The sequence below is a fragment of the Chiloscyllium plagiosum genome, chromosome 24 (genome assembly GCF_004010195.1).
Source record: "Chiloscyllium plagiosum isolate BGI_BamShark_2017 chromosome 24, ASM401019v2, whole genome shotgun sequence".
NCBI lineage: Eukaryota > Metazoa > Chordata > Chondrichthyes > Orectolobiformes > Hemiscylliidae > Chiloscyllium > Chiloscyllium plagiosum.
The window spans coordinates 2,412,123-2,424,289 of record NC_057733.1 but is presented as its reverse complement, the minus strand read 5'-3'; the positions used below and the strand labels follow the sequence as shown (position 1 = coordinate 2,424,289).

At 41.3% G+C, this 12,167-nt stretch overlaps 1 protein-coding gene across 1 annotated transcript in view; it reads right to left on the bottom strand.

The window, feature by feature from the left end:
• Nucleotides 1-12,167, bottom strand: part of itgb4 (integrin, beta 4) — a 137,303-nt gene that overhangs the window by 38,488 nt on the left and 86,648 nt on the right. Inside the window, exons 25-29 of the mRNA XM_043715209.1 lie at nucleotides 8,437-8,573; nucleotides 5,313-5,490; nucleotides 2,648-2,785; nucleotides 2,256-2,438; nucleotides 1,193-1,312 (exon numbers count right to left, since the gene is read on the bottom strand). Of these exons, the coding sequence (XP_043571144.1) occupies nucleotides 1,193-1,312; nucleotides 2,256-2,438; nucleotides 2,648-2,785; nucleotides 5,313-5,490; nucleotides 8,437-8,573 (756 nt within the window). The remainder of the gene's footprint in view (nucleotides 1-1,192; nucleotides 1,313-2,255; nucleotides 2,439-2,647; nucleotides 2,786-5,312; nucleotides 5,491-8,436; nucleotides 8,574-12,167) is intronic.

The window sequence follows — 12,167 nt, the reverse complement described above, 5'->3', positions numbered from 1 at the left end:
CTGGACAGGGATATGTAAAGTTTCACAAAAGGCTGGAGTCAGCCAGAATGATTGAACTGAGAGATCCTGAGCTCATGTAACAGTTAATGGAGAATATGTAAACTTGAAACAAGAAGCACTGAAGACACACCAGGCTCCCAGGTGAGTTAGGATGCAGCTTGGATTGGAGAGTTCTAGTTAAGCTTTGGATCAGAGACTGACACTGGAGGAAGATGGAATGTCAGTTCCTCCATGGGAATAGGATCCAAAACTGAGAATTACAGGTTTGTCTCAAAACCAGAGTGGGGAAAATCTGGAGTTCCTTCACCAGAAAGCTAACAATAAAGATTCAACTATGTCATTGGAAGCAACCGGCAATGTGTAGAGAAGCAACAGATTGTATCTTACAAAGCTATGAAAATTCTCTGAGTGGGAAACTAAGCTCAAGATAGGGTAATTGAGAGAAGTCTATGTAGATTTTTAAGAAAGCATTTGATTAATTTCATCAAATCAGCTGGAAAGGTTAATGCCTTTGGAATTTACAAATTTGTTTAAATGGATTGAGAACTGGTTCAGCCCAGATGATGTAACAAGTGACCACACTTCCAAAAATAATATTTCATATTGAAATGGCTTTGGGATATTGTGAAGGAGGCGATATAGTATAGTATCAATGAATATCCTAAACAGTAAAAGAAAAAGACGAGTAGTGAATGGGAAATGTTTTTACAGTGAAAATGTATTGAAAGATTACTCTCTGGGGATCTGATCAGGGGGTCTGATGCATATACGGTGAATATTATTGGAGCAGAAATTCTGGAACAATGGTTAAATATTCTGAATGCACACCTTTCTCTGTACATAGGTAATAAATAGAAAAGAGAAATGTTATCTTTAGGGAGATTTAGACTCTACATAAGTGGAACGTGACTTTAGTGGTTGGGATTTCAAACTGTATAAACATTAAAACCTGAAGAGTGTCTGTTTCAAATTTGAAGAGGAGGAGGATCCATTATTGCTTAAAGTAGGGAAGGTACAAATGTCAAGTAGTGGGTGTCCATGATAGAACAGCCATGTATGGGCTAGACTTGACGTATTTTCCTTGTCCTGATTTATTTATGGCCTGGTCTTGACACTGCTGGTTCAGACGGTTGCCTTTTTGTTGTAATGTGATTTTGTTAAAGCAGACAGGTGCTGGGAATGAAAGTCATACCTATGTCATCAGAAGTGCTCGGTCTGGGCGATCGCATTACATCTGAGCTGTACATCAGGAAGTTCTCATACTCATCGTGTGCTTCGGCGTCAATAATTGGAACATCTGGAATGATGGGAACTGTGGGTGGCAAAGACAGAAAATTAAACAGATTCCTTGCTTCACTTTGGCAGAGATGTTCAATGTTATGGCCACAAGCCTTTAGAAGAATTTCTCATTTTAGTTTTGGAACAAATACGATTGGCAAATGCAATTTTGAATCTTAAAATGTATTTTCAGAATTATCAGCATCAGACAACCTTGTGCATAGCATCACAGCACAGAACTATGCCATTTCACTTCACTGGCTCTCTCTTGGTCATTGGGAAGAATTACAGGATTCCCATATTCAATGAAAATGAGGCAGACACAGTATCGGCTTTCATTTTGTAGAACATGTAGCTGGACTGAAGTCATAGCTTGAGGGGCATCGCTACATCAAGCATTTCTGACCAGGAGACTCTCCTGCTCTTACTGTGTGATAATCAACCTGTATGACTGCATTACAGACAGCATGCATGGCCGTCAGTACCAGCACGGGATTTTATGTTTACAGCAGTATCCAAGATAATACATTTTAAAAGTGGCTAAAATATCCTTCCTTCTAAATTACAATGTTTTTTCTGTGATTTCTGTCATGTGGGTGAGCAGGGAATGGTGGCTCCCAATGGGGATGGGTGAAGACTCAAACACCTGACCAAGAGGTTGTGAGAGAGACTGGTCAGAATTTAGAAGGAAGGTGGCCCCACATTCTCAAGTTGTGTCAAGGCAGATTTTAGTGAATGCAAGAAGGTGGTTCTTTGTCTGTGATGAACAGATGTGGGGAATGGCTGCTGGCTTATGGGCTGAATGACGATTCACTGTGAGAATTGGATCTGTTTCTTGCCGTAAGTTGAGATTAACTCACACACAAGGAGGCACCTAGCAATATCACTCAGTGGGATCTAGTGTCCATTATCTCCCTGCTGTGTGTGATGATTCTGTGACCGAGTGTTTAATACTCTCCATGGGACCCTTCGCTTACTGGACATTGGTCGTTTTGGCTGCGTGGAGAGGTTCATTGTGGCTTCTCGGACAGGTCCCCAACCAGCACCATTCTTGGCTCGTACTGTGTACAGATATGGCTGCTCCGCTTTCAGATTCTCGATCATTACCATCCGCTTCTTTGGCTTATCAATTTTCACTGTCTTTTTAGGTCCAATGGGCTCTGTCAACACAGTAAACAAAACAATCAGAAACATCGGCGTTCTAGCCTCTCCTGTTGCTCAGGGTCACAGTGGATAGAAATGCACTCTGAGTGTTTCATGAAAGTGTGCAAAGCCCAGACCCATTCATCACGAGGCACCTAGAAATTTGAGTATGCGTATACTTCTGAATATACGTTTGGAGTGTTTCCCTGTTTTGAGAGGTACTTACGATTCTCATCAGTCACCACAGTGTAAGTGACTTCATACTCTGTGATTTCCCCGTTGGTTTCTGAAGGTTCAGCCCAGCTCAGTTGTGTCACGGTTGGTGAAATGACATTGAACGCCAATCTTCCTGGCTGATTTGGTACTAAAAGGAACAATAAGACTATCAATGTAAGTTTTCCTCGTATTGTACTCCCCAATGACTGTCCACTATCTACAAGTGTGATGGAATGCTAAGTGCAGCTCCAACAACAGCTCAAGAAGCTTGACATCATCCAGATCAAAGCAGCCCACTCAATTGACACCCCATTCACCAACTTCAACATTCCCTCCCTTCACCAGTGATGTATAGAGGCAGCAGTGTGTTCAATCCATATGCTGCACTGTGAAACTCTTCAAAGCTTTTTGATTGCGCTTTGCAAATCTTTGACCTGTACCACCTGGATGAACAAAGGGAGCAGATGCATAGAAAGACCACCTTCTCCACCAAGTCACACACTATTCTGATGTGCAAGTGTATTTCCATTACCTCATCAATACTGGCTCAAAATACTGGAGCCCCCACCTTAACAGTATGTTGGGAATGCCTTTTACCTCATAAACTACAGCAACTCATGAAAAAGCTCACCAACAGTTTTTTAATAGAATTTAAGGCTGGGTTTAAATGCTGCCCTTAATGACATTCACAATCCATGAATAAATTTTTAAAAAAGAGTCTTAAGGCAAAGTAAGAGTTGCCATGGTGATGGTTTTCCAGATTGTGATCTGAACAGTTGTAAGCACAACTGCACATTTAATTAGACAACATTAGATTAGATTAGATTAGATTACAGTGTGGAAACAGGCCCTTCGGCCCAACAAGTCCACACCGACCCGCCGAAGCGAAACCCACCCATACCCCTACATTTACCCCTTACCTAACACTACAGGCAATTTAGTGTGGCCAATTCACCTGACCCTGCACATCTTTGGACTGTGGGAGGAAACCGGAGCACCCGGAGGAAACCCACGCAGACACAGGGAGAACGTGCAAACTCCACACAGTCAGTCGCCTGAGGCGGGAATTGAACCCGGGTCTCTGGCGCTGTGAGGCAGCAGTGCTAACCACTGTGCCACCGTGCCGCCCAACAGAGAGGTTGAAGGTACAACTTTGAGATGCTCTTGCTAGTTATCTTAAAAGGGAATGCACAATAACCAGCGGGAGACACAATTTATAATATTAGATGTCACAGGATGAAGAAGGAAAGTTGAGTAGCCAGAACTTTAAAGGGGATGAGGAATCAAGAATTAGATGAGGTTGGACAGAGTAAGAAAGGGAGCAGAAGGAAAATGAGATGGAGGATTAATGGTTAACATTGCTGGGGGACCAATGGATGGGAGGGAAATGTGGCTTATGGGGTGAGGGGGTAAATGGGAAGCCATTCAGCTTATTGAGCCTATTCCGCCATTCAGTATGATCATGGCTGATCATCTATTTCAGAGTCTTTCTCCCATACTGTCTGCATATTCCTCTTAGCGAGTTTTGAGAAGATTTATAACCCAGATTGAGGTTCTGGATGTAGGTTTGCTTGCTGAACTGAAAGGTTTGTTTTCAGAAATTTTGTCACCATACTAGGTAACATCTTCATTGAGCCTCCAGGTGAAGCACTGCTGGTGTTTCCTGCTTTCTATTCATATTCCTCTACATCACTGGTATTTAGAAATCAGTCAGTCAATCTCTAATCAAAAACACTCCACAGCCCTCTGGGATAGAAGGTTCTAAAGATACACAATCTTCTGAGTTGTTTCCAGACTTCACAGCCAGAAAAAAACATCCTATCTGCACCTACCCAGTCTATTGCTTCAAGTATTTTGTAGTTTTCAATGAGATTACCTCTTGTCTTCAAAATTCCAGAGAATACAGCCACAGTTTGCCTATAGCTCATAGCTCAGTTTTGCCATGCCAGGTAAGGAAACCAAAACTATATACACTATACCAGCTGCAGTCTAACCAAATCCTATACAATTGAAGCTATAAAGAGATGAATGAATATTCCTAGCATAATGATGAAATTCAGAAACTCTTTGCACTTGTTTCTAGAGCTGACGTTAGAGACAGCAGAGACAAGGGACTGAAGCAGAAAACACCAAGACACATACACACCCTTGGTAGATTGTGAGGAAAGAGCAGTAACTCTTGTCTTAGGAAAATCTGTCACACTGCACAGCAGAGCTTTTATCCTGTCCCACACAGGCAGTGCAGAATCTACAAGAAACATAATCATTTCCTGTATGCCAACAGAATCCCCTTGTAATGTCCAGATGAATGGTAAATAAATGTCAGGCCGAGAGTTAATTTTATCTTTCTGATGTGATGTTAAACTGAGGGCCTAACTGAGATCCTAACTGCCCTTCCAACTGTGGAACATCTAATGGCCTCTGTTTTGAGGAAGAGCTGGGGTGTTATGCCCCAGAGGTACTGTCTAATATTTATCCCTCAACTCACATCACTAAAACTGGTTATTTCACACTGCAGCATGTGGGAGCTTGCTGTGCAAAGGTTGGAAGCCACATTTCTAAAATCACTACTGATTTTATTGGCATCAAAGCACTTTGATGACTAAGATCATGAAAGACATGACAGAAATACATGCTCTTTTTTTCTTAATAATAATAATTCCGAGGTAACTTACAGTCTTCAAGTGTGCGACATTGAACAACGTCTGAGTAGGGCCCAAAACCTTGTGAGTTGTAGGCACAGACATTCATCTCGTAGTCACAGTATGGGTAGAGATTGGTCAGGTCAGCAGAAGGAGTCATCGTTTTTATGACCTGAGAAGAATTCTCATCCCCCTCAATCCAGTAGGTCACCTGCACATGAAAGAGCTCTAGTTAATTTACCTAATCCATTCAACTTCCCAGGGAAGAAGGTGCTGACAATTGGAAAATAATTGTACAGAATATACTGCACTGAAACAGCGCAGTCAGCCTGACCACTTTATGTTGGTGTTATTGTTCCAAACAAGTCTCTTCCCATTCTATCTATCACACCTCAACCTTCCAATATATCGTTTCTTCCCCTTTGCTTCATGTTTTTCCTCTCCTTTTATTTGCCCAAATGACTTTCTATGTTTACAAGTGTCACCTTCAAACACTCTCTGTGCAAAGAAACTTGTTCCTAATGCTATCTTGATTTAGTAGTGACTATCCTGTAATTTCGCAAAGTTCTCTCCCCCTCTATTCATTTATCATTTTAAAGATGGTCTAAAGACTTAAAGGTCACTTTTCAAGAAATAAAAAAACATATTTTGTGATAGCTGCACTCACTTGGCTCTGATATCACAATTGTAAATCTTTTCACTTTCGCCAGGCCTTGTATGTTTTGTGGTGTGGAGACCATACAATTCCACACACCTGAGCATAGTTTCACTTTAGAATTCTGTACCCTCAGAAATAAATCCCAATGCTTTGTTAGCACTTTTAATTGCTTTGCTGACCTATATCAGTATTTTAAATTGGTATCTTGGATACTCATATCCCTAGATCTCTTGGATGTTTTACCCATTTATTACTTATTTTCGAAGGCACAGATATCATTTCTGTTTTCCTACCGAAGTGCAACGCTTTATCATTGTCTATGCCAAAGTTTATTCGTCCCTTAACTACCCAGTCTTCATGTTTTCTAATTTTTCACTGCTTTTTGTGGAACATTTCCCCAGTTTAGTATCATTAGTAAATTTCATATTGAGTCCAGTTATTGACTTAAGTCTAAATTTTTAATATAAATTTTAACTAACAGTGGGCCCTGTACTGATAGTTGTAGAGCACCACATTCTACTATCCTCTATGCTGAGTAACTATCCTTTACCTAAACTCACTGCCTTCTCTTCTGTTAACCAATTTATTATCCACTTAGCTACTTCCCCTGACTCCAGATGTCAAACGTCTTTCATGAACTTGTTACGTGGAACTCATTGAAAATGCTGGCTATTCAATTGATCACAGCAGCAATCAAGCTGTTCATACAATTAGAGGAATAACATAGAGTCATAGAGTGGAGAAGGGAGTAATTCTTCCCATTGTGTATGCACTGACTTTTTGAAGGAACTGTCTAGTTATTGCCAATGACCGGCATAACTTGCTTTTTCAAATATTCCTTTAGAGGCTATTATTGAATCTGCTCCCCTCACCCTTTCAGGCACCAGCTCATAAAAGGTCAATGCATAAAAATAATTCTCGTCATTGCCTCCCAGGACTTTTTCTGTCAAATATCTTAATTTGGTGCCCTTTGTTGACTCATTAGATTAGATTACTTTACAGTGTGGAAACAGGCCCTTTGGCCCAACAAGTCCACACTGACCCGCCGAAGCGCAACCCACCCATACCCCTACATTTACCCCTTACCTAACACTACGGACAATTTAGCATGGCCAATTCACCTGACCTGCACATCTTTGGACTGTGGGAGGAAACCGGAGCACCCGGAGGAAACCTACGCAGACACAGGGAGAACGTGCAAACTCCACACAGTCAGTCGCCTGAGGCGGGAATTGAACCCGGGTCTCTGGCGCTGTGAGGCAGCCGTGCTAACCACTGTGCCACCGTGCCACCTCATCTGTTGGTGGAACCAGTTTCTCCCTATCTATCTTATCAAAGCCTTCATTGAGTCACCATTTAAGATTAAAATTTACAGAGTCATTCTTTGCTTGAATGAGAATAATCATAGTTTCTCTCGTCAACATCTTTTGAGAAGGAGGTAAAAACAATGACTGCAGATGCTGGAAACCAGATTCTGGATCAGTGGTGCTGGAAGAGCACAGCAATTCAGGCAGCATCCGACGAGCAGCAAAATCGACGTTTCAGGCAAAAGCCCTTCATCAGGAATAATCAGGTTCAGGAGATCTTTTGAGAAGGAGACATGTGCTTTAACGTGAGCCATCAGTCATGTTCTATTGGGATTCAATAGGCACCAGTGTTGGATGGAAACCAGGAAACATAAACCTATTCATATGGAATACACCATTGAATCTCGAGGAGGAGTAGATTGTTGTGGAGAAGCCATACTGATGTACCATGGAACCGCAAGAGAAAGAAATGTGTAGGATGTACCATGGAACTTCAATGAGTGAAACCAGGAGAGTAGCATTCAGTCTCAGCAGGGTCTCATATGGAACTTTAGGAAAGAAATAGAAAATATGTCATGTGTAAAATTTAAATTCCTCATCCTGTTTATTTGTTATTTGTTTATGGTGAGTTATGGTGGGTTTCCTCCGGGTGCTCCGGTTTCCTCCCACAGTCCAAAGATGTGCAGGTCAGGTGAATTGGCCATGCTAAATTGCCCGTAGTGTTAGGTAAAAAGGGGTACATTTAGGGGTATGGGTGGGTTGCGCTTCGGCGGGTCGGTGTGGACTTGTTGGGCCGAAGGGCCTGTTTCCACACTGTAATGTAATCTAATCTAATGTAATCTAAAAAAAAAACATAGAGCTTTCAGCCTTTGGCATCACAGAGAAAGGCTGTTAAGCTAGCTAACAAAGGGTAACAGTTATGAAAAGGATTTGGGTAATAGGCTATAGCTAGCAATATAATTTATTATTCCAGAAGGTTCAGGAGATCGAACCTGCCATTGAATTTATCCATGTGGATGTTCTGTATCATTTCCTTTAATAATGTCTCTGGAACTCTCAGTCCTAATGTAGGAGTCAACAACCCTGTTGCTGTAGAGTATTCCCCAATGATTGATGAGTCTAGTACTTCACAGAATCAATGCACTCACAGCCTAGCCAGAAAGCCTGATGTTGATTTTCAGAGATCCATTACCTTATATTCTGATGGTTGGCCTGGTGGAGGGGTCCAATTCAGACGGATCCTTCTGCTGTCAATTGGATGAGCTTTCAAATTGGTTGGTGCAGACTTAATGGGGTTGGAACCCTTCAGAAGAATTGGTGCTTGATTGACTGTAATAGCAGATTAGCATGACATGTTAATGAAATGCCTTTTTTTTTTGCTGACTACAGAAGGATGGGAAGCAATCCTTTATTAGACAACTAGACAAAAAAATAAAAAAAAAGAGTGAAACATTAGAGAAGAAACATCATTTAGGATGTGAGGCTTAAATGTGGTGTTTATCACATATGTATACACTGAATATATGAAGCAAATTTAATCAATTCATGTACAAATTCAACTTGTATGTAATGACATGGTGATCATTAGATTGATTGCACACCAACCAGGATTGCGAACCAAATAGACCAGTTTATAAGCTGCACAGAAAAATGAGAAAAATAGGATGAAACAGCTGTAAAGAGAGAAGAGAATATACTGAGAGGTCAGTAGACAGTGGAGGCTTTATAAATGGGATTAATAAATAGAAAGGGATTATGGGGTTAGTGTAAAGGCCTCCAGCAGCAGCTCAGAAATGATAGAATGTTTCAATGGAGAGATCAGACAAGTATGAGGCAAAGACAGGGTGGTTTTAGTCTGAGTTTTTAGCTGTTGTATATAGATTGGAGTAAGGCTACCATGTGAGAGAAAGGTCGTGAATTTCTTCAGTGTATTCAGGATAGTTAATTGCAACAATGTGTGCTAGAATCAAGAAGACATGCTATATTAGGTTTTACAACAGGTTTAGTTGAAATGTGAACACATAGTTAAAAGTGGCCATAATATGATCAAATCCAACCTGATGTTTGGAAAGGAAAAACACAAAACAATGACTAAGTTTCTAGATTTAGCTAAGGATGGCTTCAAAAGGTCAAGACAAAGACTGTCCACAATAACCTGGTAAATCTACTGCAGAAAATTGGAAGACAGAATTCAGAAAGTATTTGTGATGCAGAGCTTTTTACTTCGAACAAGCAAAGGCTTTACTTGCTAACAAAAAGAAATATGGATGACTAATGACGTGAGAGGCAATATCAAACTATGAAATAAAACACAAATTGCAAAACTAAAATTCTGGTATCTGGGAGAGATACAAAAAACAAGAAAGGGTGATAAAGTTGATAGTAATCACTACAAAAGGAATACCAAAATAAATGTGCAAAGGACATGATATTCACCACAAAAAGATTATTACCTTATTAGAAAAAGGTAGTATAAGTAATGTCCTCCATTTGAAAGCATGTTATTTCAATGAAAGTAAGGGAATGGTGGAAGTGTTGGATGTTATTGTGTCCGCATTTGCAATAAAGGAAGAGTTCAGCATGATAGAGACCACAAGGAAGCCAATACTGCATTGAATCAGGGAAAGGGACTCACCAAAGTTAACAGTGACGAGCATTGATACAGTGATTCTAATGTAACTAAACATGTCAAGGTACTTTACAGGAGCATCATGAACTTGATACTGAGCTACACAAGATTTTAGTCCACACGACTGAAAGCTTGATTAATGAAGCTGAACGTAAGGAGCACCTTAGAGGAGGATGTCGAGGTTGAGGGATACAGGGTTGAACTTCAGAGGTCAATGTCGAGGCAGATGATGACACTGCACTCAATGATGGAGCAATTGAAAAGGCCAGAATTCGCACAGTATAGAGATCCACAAACTACTGTGGGGCTGGAACGGACAACAGAGACAGGGAAAGGCAAGGCCATAATGGATTAAAAATGGAGATATTGCTTGACCAGAGAAAATTTGAAAACATTGGAATTGAAGAGTGATAAATCTCTAAACTAGATGCATTCCACCACAGATTTAAATGGACACGGGTGAGAATTTTGTAGATTCTCTAAATATAACCTTTCAAAGTTGTCTCTGTTCAGGAACTATTCCTATAGAATGAAAAATTTGCCATTGCGCTCTTCAAGAGAGTAAGAAAGAAGCAAAACAGAGTTATAGACTCGTTAAACTCACATTTGACGTCAGAGCAGCTTAGTTACTGTGTATGAGCGGACAGTCATAGGAAAGAGAGACCATCGGCCCTTGGAAACACTGGCATTGCCCCGTGTTCTTATGTCAACTGTTGTACAGTGGCAGTTCTATCACAACCGAGTCAGAAGATTGTTTTTATAAATGACACACAAATAAAATCAGAGAATCACAGAATCCCTACAGTGTGGAAACAGGCCATTCAGCCCAACAAGTCCACACTGATCCTCTGAAGAGTATCCCACCCAGACCTATTCCCTTATCCTATTAATCTGCATTTCCCATGACTATTGCATCTAATCTACACATCCCTGATAACTATGGGGAATTTAGCACGACTAATTCACCTAACCTGCACATCGTTCGACTGTGGAAGGAAACAGGAGCACCTGGAGGAAACCTACGCAAACATGGGGAGAATATGCAAACTCCACACCGACAGTCACCCAAGGGTGGTTTTGAACTGTGAGGCAGCAGAGCTAACAACCGAGCCACCGTGCTGCCCCACCACTGATCCACCGTGAAAAACAAATGGTGAGGATGATGGAAAGAGTCTGCAAAGGGATATAGAAAGGTAAATAGATAGTAAGTAGAGAATAAAAGATTTTTTAGCTAAAATATACAAGGTGTTGGTCAGACCATGGCTGCAATACTGTGAACACTTTTGGGCCTTTTACGTAGGAAAAGAAATTGCAGGCAGTCCAGAGAAGGTTCACTAGGCTGATACCAGGTATGGAGGGACTCTCTTGTGAGGAGAGTTTGAGAAGATTCTTAGGGGCCTACATTGAATGGAATTTAGAAGAATGAGATTAGATTACTTACAGTGTGGAAACAGGCCCTTCGGCCCAACAAGTCCACACCGACCCACCGAAGCGCAACCCACCCAGACCCATTCCTCTACATTTACCCCTTCACTCAACACTACGGGCAATTTAGCATGGCCAATTCACCTAACCTGCATATTTTTTGGATAGTGGGAGGAAACCAGAGCACCTGGAGGAAACCCACACAGACATGGGGAGAATGTGCAAACTCCACACAGAGAGTCGCCTGAGGTGGGAATTGAACCCGGGTCTCTGGTGCTGTGAGGCAGCAGTGCTAACCACTGTGCCGCCCATTGAACAACATGAGATTCTTAGGGGACTCAACGGGGCAGATGCAGTAAAGTATTATGGGACTGTCTGAGAATAGAGGGCATAATCTCAGAAATCCCACGTTTAAGACAGACATGAGGAGGAATTTTGTCTTTCAGAGGATTGTGAATCAGTGGAAATCTTCACCACAGAGGGCTGTTAAGAATGGGTCATTAAATATATTCAAGGCTCAGATAGGTTTGACAAAGATAGATATTTAATCAGTAAAGAAATCAAGGATTATGGGTAAAAAGCTGTAAAGTGGAGATGAGGATTATCAGAGCAGCCATTGAAAGATGGAGCAGCTGAAATAGACCAACTTCTGCTCCTATATCTTACAATCTTAGTAAGTCACACTTCGGAGTTGTAAGCACATAATCCAGGCATTTGTGAATCTCAGAAGATATGGGAGTATGTCAGTGAGAGACCACACGACATTGATAAGAGCCATAATCCAGATTCCACCTGCAACAAGCTACAGACAATAGACAATAGACAATAGGTGCAGGAGTAGGCTATTCTGCCCTTCGAGCCTGCACCGC